Source organism: Zeugodacus cucurbitae, chromosome 2, assembly GCF_028554725.1.
Source record: "Zeugodacus cucurbitae isolate PBARC_wt_2022May chromosome 2, idZeuCucr1.2, whole genome shotgun sequence".
Taxonomy (NCBI): domain Eukaryota; kingdom Metazoa; phylum Arthropoda; class Insecta; order Diptera; family Tephritidae; genus Zeugodacus; species Zeugodacus cucurbitae.
Window position 1 is genome coordinate 50,337,031 of NC_071667.1, and position 18,349 is coordinate 50,355,379.

Sequence of the window (18,349 nt, forward strand, 5' to 3'; positions counted from 1 at the left end):
TGAAGAAATAAGGCAATCGGAATTCGAATATTTTAATAAGGCGAATTGTTGCCTAAACAAATTAAAATTTAGTTTTAAAATTAGCAATCAGACACATATTAGTAATGGAAATTGAATCCTAATCATCTAGTATCGGTTTCGAAAAATTTCTTTCAAATTTTGCGATTTTTATCAAATTTTCAATTTAAAGAGAGTCTTACATTAATCATTTGCAATCAGTTAAAGTAAATAAAATAAATTTTTTGAAGTACTCCTACTGGAATTTGGCGAAGAGAACTTCTAAGCTTTAAAAAATTATCAATTAATTGTCATATTACATATATAAAAATGGAATTATTGTATGAAGATTTACACTGCCTTGGAGATCTGGACATCTTCACTGTGTAAAATAATACTTGTACGTTAATTGGCAAGTAACTATAATAAAACATCATTTCCACTATATTCCATTTCCATTTGTGTCAGTTTTAGAAACCCTCTGTGTTGTTTATTGTGAATGAAGTTGACCGGTAACTAGATGCGGCATACAATATTTTCAGCTGTATTCAGATAAATCTCATATTAAATGTATACAGCAATAGGAAATATGCAAGAATGCAGAAAATAAACAAACGTTAATTAAATTATCGAAACAGTTTTGTGCTATCAGAGTCTGCAGTATTGCATTGCAACTTATTTGCCTGGTAAAAGAACGTTATGTGAGTGCTCAAGTTATACTGAAGGCATACATAAAACAGGGAACGTTAAACAATTTCTTAAATAAACGAATTTATAAAAAAAACTACCCAAATATGAAGCCGTCCAAACATCGATTGTCTAGTTTGGCAGAAGATATCACCATACCGGAGGATGCACCGTTTCGAGCCCGCCTACACTCGTTGTTTGGGCAGATAGAGAAAGAATTCGAACTGTTATACTTGGAAAATTTAAGTTGTATGTATAATAATATTGCTAAATAATTAGTATGATTAAAATAAGTTATTTTGATTAAAATAGTGCAAGAAAAACTTGACCACTGCATGAGCAAAGATCTGATTTGCTCATATGAACGCTCAGCTGGAGTAATTGCAGCAGGAGGTAGCGGTGCGAACGTTATCACAGGAAATGCAACGAATGCGGGCCAAAGTAATGCAATGCAAACAAATATCTCCACCGCCCTTGGGCATGATGATGGAGATACTACTGCATTGGTTTCAATAATTGGTGGTGGTGGCGGGAGTAAGGGTCTGAAAGCGAAATTTACATCAAGTAGTAATAAAGTGAAAGCTAGTAATAAAATTAAAGCGCAAACCAGTCGAATTGTTTCAAGTTTCAAGGCACAAACAGTGGTTAGCCAAGTAACACGAGAATTCTGTGGACATAAGGATGGAGTTTGGCAAGTGACTGCCAAGGTTGGTCAGCCAATTATAGGCACAGCATCGGCAGATCATACTGCGTGCATTTGGGGCATTGAAAATGGTCGATGCCTGCTACAGTATCAGGGTCATGCTGGCTCTGTAAATTCTGTAAAATTTCATCAGAATCGCGACTTGGTATTAACCGGTAGTGGCGATGGCACAGCACATATTTGGCAAGCAGCTGTTAATTGGGATTCCTCCAAGTAATTATTTTAAAATAAAAAAAAACTCCCAATAAGTTTATGAATATAATTATAAATTAATTACAGGAGAGGACATTCTTCAGAGGAGGAGCTCGACGACAGTGATGAGCAAGTGGAAGATCGTGATCGCGTTGACACTCTGCGTACACCTTTATGTGAATTCACCGGTCCGGGCGGTCATTCATCGGTGGTAGTGGCTGCTGATTGGTTGCCCAGCATGGATCATAGACAAATAATAACAGGTAGCTGGGATCGCACAGCAATTTTGTGGGATGTAGAATCACGAGAACCGGTACAGACTCTTACTGGACATGACCATGAATTAACTCACGTATCGGCGCATGCTTCCCAACGTTTAGTGGTCACCGCATCTCGCGACTCAACTTTTCGTCTTTGGGACTTTCGCTATGAGATACCGGCTGTATCTGTATTTCAGGGACACACAGAGTAAGTTACTAGTAAATGTACTAATACATTTTTGACCTTTTATTTATATGAATTGTTTAGAAGTGTAACGTCAACTGTGTTTGCACGCGATGATAAAGTAGTGTCTGGGTCGGATGATCGCACAGTAAAAGTTTGGGAATTGCGCAACATGCGCTCGGCACTGGCGACTATACGCACGGATTCCTCGGTGAATCGCTTGGCTGTTTCGAGTGGTGGCATTATTGCCATACCACATGACAACAGGCAAATCCGTTTATTCGATTTGAATGGACAACGTGTGGCACGATTACCACGAACAAGCCGACAGGTTTGCATTTAAAATTTAAATATATTTCCTCTTTAGAAAATATTTTAAAACTTCTGGGTTGCAGGGTCACCGTCGTATGGTGTCTTCCGTTGCTTGGGCCGAAGATCCATTATTCAATTGTGATTTATTTTCATGTGGTTTTGATAGGCGCGTATTCGGCTGGTCCATAATTTTGCCGAAAGAAAATTGAAAGTCACTAAAATTTTAAATCCCTATTTATTATGAAATTGTAACATAATTATGGTTTTTGAGTGGAAAACAGGAATTTATTTTATCTTAATGTGGATGTAATATTCGTAGATGAAATTACTTGTGAAGATAAGTAGGACTGTCAACAAGTTTTATTCTAAATGTTATACTAAGCAACAGCATTCAACTGTGAGAAAATATAGAAGCAATACACTTATTTGATTAATTTTAAAAATTTGTATTCATCTAAATTTATATACAAAATTCCAAAAGTATTTTTGTTTTTATTATTTTCAAATTTGAAGTTGCTTTATAATCAAAACATGTAGGAAAGTGTATCAGAAAGTAGGATATATCCCAGTTTTTATGTGCATGTTTATGTTTAAGTGTTATATTACTATTTTAATGAAATCCCGTTGCCAAAATTAGTATGTTTATCCATTTTCTGCAAGAATGCTGATTGAATCTATGAATGCTCTAAAAACTTGAAAAGTTGGATCCAACCGTTTCAACACAAACTATATATACAAAGACAAAGATATCGAATAATACGTTTATCATTTATTATGTACATACTATAAATATACATAACTGCATACATACAAATGCATATATCATTTATACAATATTACTAATTGGATTTGAATATACACCCATAGATATATATGTACGTCTGTATGTTTATTGATTACTAATTGTTATTTAATACATATACAAATTCTTATTACTTAGAACTGCTGCACTACTATTATCGTAAACGCACTCAGAAATATTTGTTTAGCTTATGCTCTAGGCAAATTGTTATTTACATAAATGTTAAATAAAACAAGAGTTGTGTGTAATGAATTGTAAGATTTCAATTGAGTTAGTTGATCCTACTTTGATCTTTTTGTTATAGTGACTTAAAACATTCACCAAACATTTTTGTAGTGGTGGAATTTCGCCAAGGTGAGACCTTGACTGGGTGAAAAACATGGTTCTGCTGCGATTACATAGTTTAACTGTGAGATAATTTAAAAGAGACTACCCAGTTTAATTCTGTATTATTTCGACACAAGTAGACCCAACTGTTTTTCGAACGAGTTACTTTTATGGTTTCCATTATACGAGCATTCACTTCTTTTGCCTTATTAATAAGAAAAACTAAAAACGCACAAATTTGATCACGCACAATCCAGCTAATATACACACTTCCAAAATTATAATGACCACTAAAATTAATTTGTTATAAAGAACTTCGCGACGCAATTTTCTTATAACGCTTCCTGATTGTACAATGTCTGCGTCAGCGTCTTGAAGCCGTCGCGTTGAACGTAGTAAAGATTCCCTTTGCTCATTTAACTCTGATAATACCTAAATTAAAGAATATATCATGAGGTGCAAATATTGTTTTTTAGTTTTCACACTTACTTCGGTGCCTATCTGTTCAGTTTCGATAGCAACTTGATTGGATCGCTGTATTCTCGAGGAGGTGCGTTCGAGGATATCGTAGGTATTTGCCACTAATTGAGATTGCGCGGTATTTTGTCGCTCTGCAGAATTTTGCCAGTTATAAGGGCCAGACATTGTTAATATATTTCTGCGATTATATTTACAAATCACGACGTATTTCTTGCAAAATGATTAACAATTGATAATGAAACAATCAGCTGGTGTAGTGTTTGTAAATCAAACTAGACAGTACTACCAGATCGTTTATTTTATTATATGTATGAAACGAATTATTTTTATTAAAATTGTATCCTTTCAATAAACAATCTTTTATTGGATCAATTGTTTTTTTATATTTTTTACCAATTTTTGTCTGAGTTCTATTATGAATAACACTATTCAAATGTTTTTCAAATTAATAAGCTTTGTTTCATTATCACTAATTATTACAATGCAACTCTTCCATTCTTAACCCTTGCCACGGTAGCAGGGACAATAGAAAAGCAGTGACAAGTAAACAAAAATAATTTTATTTGACACATTTACATTTTTATATTTATTAATAAGTAGAATTGTTAATTTTCTAGGATAATAAAAACATTCAGGTATTGGCATTAACAAACAATAAAACAAAAGAAAACAAAATGCGAAAAACTTGGGTGAAACGTGAAAATATCTACTATAAACCATTCTATAAGCAAAAGTCCAAGATGTTCTTATTAGGAGTATTCCTATTAGGCATAGTGTTTATATTCTACCAAGCTTTCTCCATAAATCAATTGCATAGTGCAAGTACGCCATGGAGCTTAGAAGGTACCATGAAAGGGCTACGCAAGAAACATTTGGAAATGATAAAATCTCTTGGACGAAAACAGAGCGATGGCTTCGATGACGGTGGAGGTGGTGGTGATGGCGTTGCGGCATTAGAGAATAATTCTGCAGAGGATTCTATAAAAATTATACGGTGAGCTTAAATGCAATTCATTGCTTCTTTTGCTTATCAGCGCTTTTTTTTCCACAGCGGAATACGTCTGTTCGATTATGATTCGTACAAACCAAACTTCGACGGCAAGTTTCGATGTTTGGATGGTAGTAAAGAAGTGCAATTTGAACGTGTCAATGATGATTTTTGCGACTGCACTTCCGATGGCAGTGATGAGCCAAGTACAAACGCATGTCATAATGGACGTTTTTATTGTAAATACCAGAAAAGACACATCACTGGACGTGGCGTTGACGTGTTTATACACAGTAGTCGCATTAATGATGGTATCTGCGACTGTTGTGATGGTAGCGATGAGTGGTTGAAAATTAGCTGTACAAATAAATGTACACAATAAATACATATATCACGTTTATAATGCACCATAATTAAGTTATCGGTTATAATAGCGTTAGAAGTAATACACTCAAAAAATGGCAAATTATATTGTATAATGTTAGAGTAATTTATGTATAATTACTATAAAATAAATTGGATTTTAAATAGATTTTGAATCGAATATGTTAGATGATGCTGTGCATCGAAGTCGCCTTATAAGTCTGTCTAATTTGCATTTGTGAATAAATTAGGTACTATACTCAAAGAGAAAAATAAATTCATAGCATGTGAATTCAAAATTTTAAATTATTAAGTACTAGGGGATTGAAATTTATTGTGTAATTAGGTTTTGTAATGATAATAAAGATTATAACTTATTTATGCCAATATTTTATATTGTCTCCGTATTTATATAGGGATAGTTGGAAATATGTAAGATTACTATTTAAAAGAATGTAAGTACTTACTTGAATTTTATAATAAACTCTGTATAAAATGTAATGAGATAAAACCACAATTATACGCTAATATGTTATATTTTAAATATACCAGGGATATTCTAAAAAAAAAATTGAATACTTAGTATAATTTCAGTTGACAATCATAATTTATATTTTTACTTTGCTTTCACTTGTTTTCTTCTTAATATACAGTTTATATTATAATATTTGGAGCCAATAAACTCTCTAGCTGACAGCTGTAAATCGATACCAGAACAATTTCTGCGAAAGACGAATTTACAAAAACCTGAAATTCTAGTTTTCCCCGTTGCTTAAAGAAGAAAATCAATTATATTGATAGCTTACTCATGTAGATATTGGTTGAATATAACTACATTAGTACAGAGCTCATTTCGAAATTAATTCGATTGATGTACAATATTTGTTATTCAATATTTCATTTTAACTTTTTAAGAGAAATGGTTAATTCACACACATTACATCAAGTATTGTTAAATCTATGTTTACAATTTTGTAAATATTTTCAGATGTATTTTCAATATGCCAAATATATACAAAAAGAGAGAATTCTTACGAATACATTTTAAAATAAATACATAAATATAGATAACAATGGCTTGGGCTTGGTTCCTTTAGCATTTTAATTATGGAAATTTTGAACTGCAATTCGAAAAGGTACATTTATCATGAAAGTAAACTTCTTAATGTATATGACTAACGTGTAGCATATTAGTAATTGTGATAGATTTGTATTTATTTCAATATTTTATTTTTCAATTAGAATGTATTTATTTTATTTAGATGGTTTCTTATCTCTCGGGAATATCCGTGTGCGTATTTGATTTTGTTTTTCAACATTTTACGTGACTAATGAATTTAAACTGTTTAATTTGAGAATATAAACGGTTGTGTGTTTATAAATAATATATCATTCTAAGTGTTGTTTTCACTCCATTAATACCATTAACTAAGCCAGTTGAGATTCTAACTCCATGTCTATAGCGATATTAAGTTAATAAACAAAATATAAGAAAAATAAAAATTTGAAAAAGAAGACTCTTCCTAGACACACTTGACTTATTTCCAATTATGTAGGTATGTAAAAATGTTTAAATAGAAGGCTTGCTTGCCTAACTTGCAGTTGATCTATTTCCGAATCAGAGTCGAAGAGTCATTGAACCACAAATATGTGTAAATATAAATGTTTTTGGATAATACCCCTCAGATTTCTTTGTTATCACATTACGATATATGTAGATCTATTCCCATCAATGCCTTTGTTGAAATTTTAAGCTTCTTTTGGTGAAATAATTAAACAACTTTAAAGATAACAGCAAGTTGATCATATGATAGTAGTTTGTATTTTGTAACGTTCATTGCTTTGCAACATGTATACATGAATGTATGTAATTGAATTTGTAAAACTTGACTTTTATTTTGGCAAATCAGCACAAACTTTACAAATCATTTGGTTAGCGTTCAAAGCGACGTTTTTGCTTTACTATAACTAGGTGCTACTGATATTACTAGCTTAACATTTATGCGACATTTCATACAATAATATTTATTTTTATGTTATGTGTGAAATCACATCTTTCATAAAATATTATTATTGCGAATTATTGCAAGAAATATTTTAGTTTCTGAGTTATGAAGTATAACGAAAATTGCATACAATTTTTCTTTGCCAATTCGATGTTTTTGGGAGTTAAAAGTTGCAGGGAAATATTTAATGAGAACATTCTAAGATCTGTCTTATAACTGCGACAAATGTTAAACAAGGTAAGTGGGGTGATTAAATTTTAACAGTATCAAAATTGTTTCAGCTTTATATAATTGATATACGCAAATAAAATATTTGTTTTTGGAAAGACTCAGAAACCATTAGAATTTATTAAAAGCAATTACTTACAATGTAATCTTAAAGTTTATATGTTTTGTGCTTTTCATTGACATAATTGTTAAAAGATCTATTTCTGTTTTTTTTTTGTTTTACGCTTCTTTTATTATACAACTGCCGAAACGTTACAAATTTATATTTATTTGATGTCGGTAAACACACAGTAGCCTTGATGTTGACGATATTACAACTTTACTATTGGCGCAAAACAGAGTTTATGATAAAGTGATATAATTCCTAATTATCGAACAAATAATATCTTTGTAGTTCTGCAGTTGATGAAGAGTGTTGGTTGTGTGTGAAGTTGTATGCATAATATTAAAAATTTAATATCTTTTCTCTAAATTGCATTTAAATAAAAATAAATGTTTTTGTTTTTTTTTTTGCCAAAAGCAAACTTGGCGCCTTTTTTGATAATAAGTAAGTAATCTTAAAAGAATGTATACTAAATAAGAGATGAATAAATAATAGATCATTAAAACAAAGTATAAATGTCTAAAGGAATTGCACTGGTGAATGGTGATTAATGTGTATAAAAAATTGTATCTGCGACAGATTTATCAAAATTATAAAAATGTATGGATTTGAATTAAATATACATAGCAACCTACCTAGAATAGAACTAACGCTTAAATTTAGTGCACCAAATTCTCTTTGATAGCAATACTTAAATTATATGTAGCCTAATATTAAAAATTCATGTAAATCATGTACTTTCTCCACGGCAAGATCATTGGTCTCAGTGGGAGAGTGTGTTGTACAACATTTGAATTGTTTATGAATGTGTTCATAACACTTATGTCTAATCATGAGTCCAAGTTAAACTACTCGGTTTACATACTTTTTACATACACATCCATTAAGTCCGAATGTCTGCCAATTTTAAAATTACAATTTAATATTAATTCGAATTTGTTTTTGTTATTATGCTTTATAGATTATATGAATCGACATTTAAATAATCTTCTCTTAACGTACTAAATTACAACACAAAACTAATTGATAAATAATATTGTAGCAGAACATGAAGGACATTTCATTTGCACGGTGACAGAGTATGTGCATAAATATTTGCATTTATACTTTTACATACTATTGCATGAAGTTTTAGTTTCCGATAAATTTAACGACAAGTCTGGTGCTGCAAAAGTCTACCTTTTGCACGTGAATAATGGTGAATTTTAGTTGGTTGCCCTCTGTGTTGATGCTGACGTTGATTCGGCCTTGGCCGAACTCTTTGCAAATTTGGCGCTTTTTGGCGTTGACGATTTTGTATAGCTGCTGTTGTGGTTGCAGTTGAAGCTGGTATGTTTGTATTTTGTGGGAAATGTCGCGTATAATTATTTACAATTGATGTGGTTGCTATGTCGAGAAAAGTGAAATTTGATGGTGCAGCGACGACAGGCTGTTGTTGTTGAGGAAGCTGTTGCGGTAACGGCTGTTGCTGTTGTGGTTGTGGCGCTACATGCATTACTTTCTTTGATGTCGTTGCAGATGTGCTGCTGCTGCTGGTCGGTGCAGATACAGCTGCTACCCTACGCAAGTGTAAACGGCCAACATTGCGACGACGGTGATGTCACTTCGGTCCGCTATTGCTTGCCTTGCCCAACTCTGTACGATTTGAATTGTTAAGCTGTGCTTGTTGTGGTTGTAATTGTTCATTAATTTGAATGTTACTTGAAGATTGCTGCAACGGTTGTAGAGCTGATGCTTGCTGTTGCTGTTGAGCGCTTTGCTGTTGTTGTTGCATTTGCAATTGCTGGTTTAGAGTATGTATGTGCTGGCAAAAGGCTTGTAACACCTCAAAATGTGTCATTAAATTCGCTGTTTGGCTGTCATAGTGCAGATGGCGCGTAATTGGTGCGCCCAGGCGGCGAAGCATGTCTGTGAAGATTTTCTCCTCCTTTCGTATCCATGGCCTACGATCATCCTGCACTTGATATGGCGTCAGATGTACATGAATATTCATGCCTATGCGTATGGTAAAATAATAATATTGTTATAATAAAGAATTGACGGGAAATTATTTAAAATTACCCATTCGTGTAAGTGTTTCCAGCAGGCTTCTGGATGTAATCCATGTGTTCTTTTGGCCACCGTGACCCCCATCCAGCCAATACATATCTTTGATGCGTGAAAGCAAACGTATCATTGTACTATCGTCCGGTGTTAGAGTTTTCAAATAGTGAAATTCATAAATAAACTGCAAGAAAAAAGTTATCGTCAAATTACTTACTCATGGGGGTTTATGTCATAATGTTAGATGCAAGCTATTACTTATGCCTCTAAAAATACTTAATTTATATAAATAAACTGTTGATCGATATTTAACAATTTTAAAGCTATACTTTTAAAGGCATTACTTGCAAGTGTGGAAGATAATGTATTTTCAGATTTTTACACCAAATGTGACTCACTTGATTGAGGACCACACATCCTTTGCTGAAACCAATCAAAACTAGTTTCGCTTTATCTAAATTCAAATTTTCCCTCCACCATAAAGGATTGCTATTCTGACGGGTGAGTTGTTGCGATTGTTGCTGTGCTTGTGTTAAACACTCATTACTGTTGCTGCTGCCACCACCAATATTATTGAAGTGTTGTGCGTTATTTGTTTGCGATTGATGAGCAGTAGGTTGTAGAGGAGCTTTTTGGGTGCTATGTGGAGTTGTGGCCGTTGCGGCAATGTTACTATTAGCAGTATTATTTACTGATGATGTAACGCTTGCACTAGTAGTATTACTACCACTGGTTACTGCAACGCCGGTACCAGTACCGGCGACATTTGGAAATATTACCGCGCCATCTGCATCAACAGTTACATTCTCCTGAACTTGTAATATATCTATATCCATATCTTGATTATTATCATTCAACGTTGATGAGGAGGCGGACGTGTCAGTCGAAGCAGTGGAGAGCGTAGATGATACCAATGCGGCGGCGGCAGCCACAGCAGCAGCAGCAGCTGCTGCTTGAGCAGCCTGATCCATTATCTCATTTTCGGGTATGGAGATCAGTCGTTGAGAAAGATTTTGAAGTAATCTGTAAAAAAATATATAATTTGTTAAATAAGTTTATAAATAATTTGTATTTGTTGGCAACTTACTTTTCCAAATGTTGTAATGCGTGGTTCATTGGAGTATGATCGGGGACACCGGCGTTATTACCACGTACAAAATTATCGAAACAACTAAATGTTTTAAATTCCATTCTGTGTTTATAGTTAAGGAAAAAAATTATTTGTGTTAATATGTAAAATATTATATTTAATTAAGGTTCGTTATTTACCTTACGGGCCGTATAACAATGATATGTGCGCGCGGAAAAGCTTCACGCAACAGAATGGCAGAGTTCTCTAAGTTGTATTTCATGTACCCACGACTATCTCGATTCGTTTCCATGCTCTCCGGAAAGTCCTAAAGGGATAAAAGAAATTGTATATAATTTACAATGGAGAAAACTTCGTACTCCCATAGCACAAGTGGGTTAAATTAGGGTATTAATATATAAATATATGTTTTCAAAATACTGGCACTTTGCCAAAAGGAAAGTGTAAATAAAAGTTTAAATTCGTTCGTCGAAAGGGAAGTGTGATTGTAATATACCGGCAACCAACTTTATGTCTGACTCATTTGCCTTGATTTTATAAAACCACAAAATATTAAAAAAAATGTAAACTCTTTGTCATAGAATATTTTGGTAACGCAAATTCCATGTCAAAAAAAAATTTATTAAATATGTATATTTTAAATGATTATGTACCTGTACGTCCCCTCCGAAATAAACAACGGCAGTTGAGTCCTCTGCATTCTCACTGCCCGTCGGCCGTATCGGTGGACAATAGACAATATCATTTGCCCGGTTTTGGAAACCAGTGACGGCAAAAATACGAAATGGGCCAGCTGATGTGCTCGGTGTGCATAGACGATCCGTACTGCCGCCTAGCATTACCCCGAAATTTGTGACCCTTTTTTGTAGTTTCAAAAAATGTTCAATGATTGCCTGTAAAAATAAATCGTTGAAAATAAATATGTTGTTGTAATTTGAGTGTGTGAGGAAAGTTCTTGAAGAAATTATATTTTTAATCAATTACAATTTTTCAACTTAAATTTGGGTTTCACGATTGCAGCACAAAAACATGAATTTATGAATACATAGCACGTGACACAGGTTCTTGAGTACATCTGTGTATTTAATAATACATTACCTTAACTAAAATATATATTTTTTATATTTACATAGGTAATATAAATTCAGAAATTTAAATTCTTTTTTGGTTTACATAATCTAAATAAGTCTTAAGTCTTATAAATAAGTCTTATGGGGAAATAATAAATAGAAAAAATGTGATTTGGAATTTGTTTACCGAACCATTATTGATAATTAATTCCTCCTCACAGCTCCTCTTTTCAGCTTTCTTTCTCCAGCTACATACAAAAATGTCTTGTTGTTATTTTTTCATGAAAAATAAATCAAACGGTTTTGAAAGCCCATTCGCACACCCCACTAACTCAGTAATTACACAAAAATGTAAATATTTATTTTTAAGCACACAATTCATTTTTTAGTGGCCTGCCTTTGACCACTTAAGCACCTCCGTTGTCGATAAAACAATATCTAAACATAATTAAACCCACACACTCGCGAGAGACACGCCGATATCACACTCACTCACTAAAAACTCTATATCAATGTTTAAAATAATGTATTTATGTAAATGTCTTCAAAATTATTTAATAGTAGTCTTCGTCGTAGTATTCTCGTGTTCCACAACATCCCATAAAACGTGCGCGCGTATCCTCCAAGCATAACTTCGTATCCTCTTTTATCTCTTTTATTTTCATGCGTACCGCTTCCCGCATCAAGTTGTAGCACATGGAGACCAAACCCATGCCTATTAGCATATAGAAAAAATTAATAGCCAATTTCGAATTTTGATCAGTAATTAGTTGCATATTGAACAAATCATCTGGATCTGCAGATGCATCTTCTCTTATTTTCAGTGATGCTGCATCTATGTCAGCCGCTGTTATCAATGATGCACCAGGCACAAAATCACCAAAACCAATTTTGCACAAAGATGTCATGCAGAAATAGAATGAGTTCAGAAAGGACCATTTCTCCCAATTCGCAAACATAATAGTGCCCGTTATAATATAAAATATTATTACCCAGAGGCACGCCGTCGATGGCACAATAATTTTTTTCCGTTGAAATGCACTTAAACTACCATTTTCGAGTGCATCCAAACGAGATTCATAGATTGTACGCTCCTGCGCACACTCATGTAAGCTGCGATAGAGGAACTTGAATGAACGCGCCAGTACTTTCCCCATATTAAGGAAGTATAGTATGTAAAGAGGTATGCCGAAAGTTGCATAAATGACCGTGAAACCTTTGCCCCACGTTGTACGTGGCACCATATTACCATAACCGATCATTGTAATGACCGATAAGCAGAACATTAACGCCGCCGGAAAGGACCAAATTTGTTCTGGTGTACGTCCAACATAACCATTTTTAATTAATATGGCGATTTCTGTTTGATATTGGCGTAATATATCTAAAGTATTGTTTTGCCATTCGCTCCGATCAAAAGTATTGAACTTTTCAGTGATATTCCACATTTTCTCTGCACAATTATGCCGCAAATCACTGACATAGGTTGTCGTCTCGTCAACGTATTCTCGCTCTATATGCATGAAGGAGAGAGCACCGAAGATAGCATACAGTACAATTAAGGCGCCCACACCCACTTGCGTACACATAAAAGTGACGAAATTACGACAACAGCGTTTGACACGCTTTCGCGGTGGGTTGCTGGGTGAGGAGGACGAATTCGAGGATCCGGCGCGACTGTTGTGACGCGAACTTCGCACAGATTTCGACATTTTGGATTTCGTAACCGTCAAAAGGCACACTGTAGTGTCATCCACCTGATTTAATTCACCATTATATAATTAGCTCACGGCGTAAGATCAAAGCTGTTGCTTGATTTTAAATTATTTCAAATACGTTAATCTATAAACTGTCAGTATTAAATTTACACATTCTAGTGCTTCATCACAATCTGTATAAATTGTCTATAAATTTAAAAACCAAAAATAGACATGAGCGCGACGTGTTGCACATTAACATTATCGAAAAATACTTTTGAGCGCACATCCAACTGTCCTGATCTGATCGATCTCGTATGCCGAACGCAACTAACAGCAAATGTATTTAAAAACATTTTCCTGTCCAGCATTGCTCAGTCATCGAAACTTTCTCTCTCGTTGCACAAAACACATATACAAAATAATATATTACGTTTGTTCTTAATATTCATGTATCTACGAACTATAATTTTTGTTTACACATTGATCCCAACTAGCTTCCATTCATATTAATTCCGAGGGTATTCGTGCATTTCGGCTGTGACTGCAAGGTGTAAAAAACTAATAATCTATAACTGAGAGTTTTTCAAAGGAAATTATTTTCTTATTGCCTCAATGAGAACTTATTCTCTGCAATATTTCGAAAGTACCATACATAAGTATGTATATTCTTGTCTGCAACGAAATTTTGTAGGAAATAATAAGAATAATAAATATACTGAATCATTTGCTAGGTATTTGCCGCAGTGTTCAACTGACACATATTTCAGGTTTCCATGCGGCTGATGTAAAGTTAGGGCACAATTGACTTGTTGCTTGTTTGAATTTTACTAAGGTAACTAATTGTACTATTAAAATAAGACTTATATGTATATTTAAATATTATCTCACGTGGTTTTGTAGTATATTTAAAAAATAAGTCTATTTACAAATATGCGAATAAATATATTCTTAAATCATATATACATGATACTAATTACTTTTTTTGTGTGTGTTTGTTATTTTATTTGTGGGGTTTCATAAATAAGCTCCTTTAAAATGGATAAACAAATTGATCGTTCCAATGTTAAATATTTCCATATAAAAAGTGAATGATAGACTACAGTAGTTTCTGCACTCAAGACCAACAACAAATATATGTTAAATGGATATTATTGGTTGTTCAGTCCCCAACTAGTGGTCCTTAATTAGAACAACTGAGATATATAAATAATACTAAAAACATTAAGAGTACTGATTATATTTACCATTGTAGAAATATAAGAAAAATGATTTCGTGTTGTAAACAAAGCCAGCTGTTTAGCCTTTAGTGGGTTTTTTTCTTTATAATATTTTGCAATTAGATTATTGAATAATCAATTTCGAAGTTTCGCTGTCACTAGTAAATGAACATTATAAATTTGCAAAACACATCCAAAATCTGGCTACAATAAATCCTATTTGTATATGAATGACATTGAAAATATCTATACTTTTTCACTCTTCACTAATTTGCCTTTTTACATTGGAATACGGCGAATATTAAACTCTGCATTTTCTATATGCACACATATGTATCTGTACGAACAAATATATATTAAACAAAATGAAAGTGCATATGCCAATTAATAGCAGATTTTGAGGTGAGCACGTTTCAAAACGTCTATGATTAGTCACAGTAATCCTTTACAGATGCGTTGTCACTCCAACAAACTGCCCATGAATTTTACACAAACGTTTTTGCCAGACATTAGCACGATAAAAAATTTTACACTAAAATTACCACAAATGGTGGCGCGCTGTACTTTTCACTACCCACTCGAAGGTAAGGAAAGGAGGTGCGCACTGACAGCAGCAATGCAAGTGAAAAAGTGAGAAACGAAATGGAAATAGAACGCGACAAACATTTTTTTCACACCATCTTTTTGGCACTACTATTGGGAGGGGGCAATAGCAGGTTGAGGGTACTATTGCGGTTTAAATTGTAAGGTAACAGTAATATGTGAGTAAACTCTATTTTCACAAATATGCAACATTTCTCTAATATTCGATGCCGGTGCTGGAAATTAATGCAACGCAAAGCTTGTAGGTAAATAACTTACAGCGTTTGTTGTACACCAATGAGAATAATCTCTGTCTGTATGCGCTTCGCCCTCCCTTTAGCTGAAGTCGCAGAAAAATCACCAATGCAGATTGCTGCAAATTTTACATTTATTGCGAAAATTTCACTTCTCTTAACATCTGTCTTTAAAATTTCAACAAGTTCATGAAAAACATACACAATATTAATACTTTAAACAAATTATAGCCTTTTTCACACAATATTGCGCCCGAATTTCAACAAAAATTCGCAGTTTTCTTTTTATGAGTTTTTCTCGTTTCTTTCTTAAACTGGAAATGCATCATTTATTCCATAATACCGAAATCCATCGATTTCTCACTTTTCTATCGTACTGTCAACGGATCTGCTGTCACTTTAAATAGTGAAAACTGCTATATCGACTTTATATACTAGTAGAAAATATAGATAATTACGATTAATCAAAAGTAGTTTATATAAATAATAAGTAAATTTAATTATTTAAACAAAAATTAGGCATTTTATATTGTTGTGAAACTAACTAGAGTATTAAACGTATCAACCAGTAAGTAAGAACAATTTATATGTATTTACAGAATATTTTCCTACTAACGACGCATATTTGCATTTGGTAAAGTAAGATTTTGGCGGGAGGGACGTAAGAAAATTTATTTTTGTTAATATTGAGTTCACTTTAAATGAACGTACTGCCAACTTTGAAAACAGCTCCTAAATCTATAAGGTATGTTTATATAAGAAAATCCAATTTCTTAAACTTACCACATGTGTAGCAATCAGTTAAAAAATGGGGTTTGAAATATATTCTGTGTTATATTATTTTTTTATTTTTTCATATTTCTATTAAGCAAACAGAACAGGCGTACTTTTGATTGAGCACTGCAATGCCCACAACTGAACTGACTTGGAAATTGTATTGGAAGCTTCCAGGCTGTATGATGGTTAGGACTTTCGCATAACCAAACTGCATATCCGACATGCATGCGAATTGTTGAACGTCAATTGTGAATGAGGTCCTTCAATAAAGGTTTCTCCACCGAAGGTTTCTAGAGGTTTGAATGCAGAGTAAAAACAACCAGACAATGACATTGATCAAATTGAATAATTTATGTCGGCATTAGGTATATATCTACAGATATTATCCGACATTCATATGTACATATGTATGTATTCATACATTAATTCTATGTTCTCTATTTTAGACCGCAAAAGAGAATATTAGTTACACTTGTGTATTTGATTTTATTCAAAATATGTTCTTAAGGAATGATACAAAAAATGTTTTACGATCATGGAAAATATTTATAAACATTATACCATGTTGTATGTATACAAATTTATTCGGGTGTTCTCTTTGAAGATTTTGGGTACATTTTCACTTCGAACTGTTGCGTTTTAATGAATTGTTTTTATATGAGAGTCGAATTTGGCAGCGTTAAAACAATAAATATTTAGTTATTAAGAGAGCATACATTTAGGAAGTTAGAAACAGATTACATTCTCTTTCTGAAGTTATAAACATAGTACATTCACTTTCTCGATAATATGGGAGACTTGAGTAGGCAAATAAAATATGAACTTTTAATTTGGTTTCATTTTTTCTGCCAAAGTGGCCGTGGCCCCGACCCCTATTAAATTTTTTGTATATATCTCATAAACTGCTAAAGCTATATCAATCAAATTTTCTGGAGTAATTTCCATTAGTCACTTCATTATTCGGCATGAATGGCTGGAATTGGATTATAACCACGCCTACCTTCCACAAAACTAATTATTGAACTACTAAAAATGATTTACTTCAGTAAGGAAAAACACCATAAACCTTAACTTTATAGTGGAGATGGTGTAAAAAAGTTGCACTCAGATTGATATAAAGAATGTTTGTTGTGCGTGGCGTCGTCCACTTATGAGCCAGAGACTATATATCAGGAACTAATCGCCCAATTTTAACGAAATTCAGTTAATACCACATTTTTGGTATTTAAATGGTATTGTTAGAAAGTGGGCGAATTCTGTTCAAAGCCACGCACACTTTTCCTATACCATAATTTCCATCTGATTCGTTCACTTTTCAATATAGAAATTTAGCACCAGTTATCGGAACACAACAAGTAATATATTCATAGTGTATAATAACATCAGCTGCTCAAATCGGTCTATAACTTTTCAAGGCCCCAGATATCGAACATGTATAATTCTAGATAATTTTTCACCGAAAATATAGATAAATCTCTCAGATATTCTAAAAAAATGCAGATGTGATGTTTTCCTTATAATATTGTGTGGGCAAAATTTTGTCAACACTTCTTCTAGCCAGCATATACCTCATATACAGTTTTTCAAACATCCGGTGGACTTTATTCCGTATATATCGGTTTAATATGTGAGATATCTTAGCAAAATGAAGTAAAATCTTGCATACATTGAGCTTGGTGGCAAAAATAGTTGAAATCGATTCAGTAATTACTCCAGCTTCCATTATACGGGAAATATTGTATGCCCTCTTAATAACAAATTGCGAGAGAATAAAATGTGTGAATTCAAAATACATAAAATTCTAGAATTATATAGCCAACTTTCTCACTGAATTAACAGACTAAAGATTTTGAATGATTCCACTAAAGGGGTTTTCAGTAAAGACCATATTCGAAATATGGAGCTCCAAAGTCGTCGGCGTCTATTAAAAAAATGAAACCCAAATTCGAGGAATACGTTCAAAACACGAATCTTATGAATTCAG

General features: G+C 33.2%; 5 protein-coding genes across 9 annotated transcripts; 2 read left to right on the forward strand and 3 right to left on the reverse strand.

Moving 5' to 3' along the window:
* The first annotated feature begins 465 nt into the window (after positions 1 to 465).
* LOC105216795 (WD repeat-containing protein 37) lies at positions 466 to 3,389 on the forward strand. Its single transcript, XM_011191458.3, has 5 exons — positions 466 to 933; positions 997 to 1,600; positions 1,667 to 2,047; positions 2,108 to 2,354; positions 2,419 to 3,389. Exons 1-5 carry the CDS (start codon positions 792 to 794, stop codon positions 2,542 to 2,544), a joined length of 1,500 nt encoding a protein of 499 aa, XP_011189760.2. The 5' UTR covers positions 466 to 791; the 3' UTR covers positions 2,545 to 3,389.
* LOC105216797 (vesicle transport through interaction with t-SNAREs homolog 1A) lies at positions 3,085 to 4,185 on the reverse strand. The gene is made up of 2 exons (XM_011191459.3): positions 3,954 to 4,185; positions 3,085 to 3,896 (listed from the first exon to the last, which is right to left on the reverse strand). Exons 1-2 carry the CDS (start codon positions 4,107 to 4,109, stop codon positions 3,687 to 3,689), a joined length of 366 nt encoding a protein of 121 aa, XP_011189761.1. The 5' UTR covers positions 4,110 to 4,185; the 3' UTR covers positions 3,085 to 3,686.
* Positions 4,186 to 4,371: 186 nt separating this feature from the next.
* LOC105216798 (transmembrane cell adhesion receptor mua-3) lies at positions 4,372 to 5,476 on the forward strand. Its single transcript, XM_011191460.3, has 3 exons — positions 4,372 to 4,487; positions 4,562 to 4,938; positions 4,996 to 5,476. The coding sequence occupies exons 2-3, from the start codon at positions 4,619 to 4,621 to the stop codon at positions 5,312 to 5,314; spliced, it is 639 nt and encodes a 212-aa protein (XP_011189762.2). The 5' UTR covers positions 4,372 to 4,487; positions 4,562 to 4,618; the 3' UTR covers positions 5,315 to 5,476.
* Positions 5,477 to 7,735: 2,259 nt separating this feature from the next.
* On the reverse strand, positions 7,736 to 15,890 carry LOC105216800 (mitochondrial protein C2orf69 homolog). 5 transcript variants are annotated; one of them, XM_011191465.3, is made up of 8 exons: positions 14,780 to 14,919; positions 11,419 to 11,658; positions 10,945 to 11,072; positions 10,763 to 10,867; positions 10,074 to 10,698; positions 9,694 to 9,859; positions 9,334 to 9,627; positions 7,736 to 9,267 (listed from the first exon to the last, which is right to left on the reverse strand). In XM_011191465.3, the coding sequence occupies exons 1-8, from the start codon at positions 14,780 to 14,782 to the stop codon at positions 9,233 to 9,235; spliced, it is 1,596 nt and encodes a 531-aa protein (XP_011189767.2). In that variant the 5' UTR covers positions 14,783 to 14,919; the 3' UTR covers positions 7,736 to 9,232. The 5 variants fall into 5 exon arrangements, with proteins under 5 accessions (XP_011189767.2, XP_011189766.1, XP_028899032.1 ...); XM_011191464.3 differs by lacking the exon at positions 14,780 to 14,919 and adding an exon at positions 15,614 to 15,890 and having other exon boundaries at positions 7,736 to 9,627; XM_029043199.2 differs by having other exon boundaries at positions 7,736 to 9,627.
* LOC105216799 (potassium channel subfamily K member 1) lies at positions 12,390 to 14,714 on the reverse strand. Its single transcript, XM_011191463.3, has one exon. The coding sequence runs from the start codon at positions 13,545 to 13,547 to the stop codon at positions 12,390 to 12,392; it is 1,158 nt and encodes a 385-aa protein (XP_011189765.1). The 5' UTR covers positions 13,548 to 14,714.
* Positions 15,891 to 18,349: the final 2,459 nt, after the last annotated feature.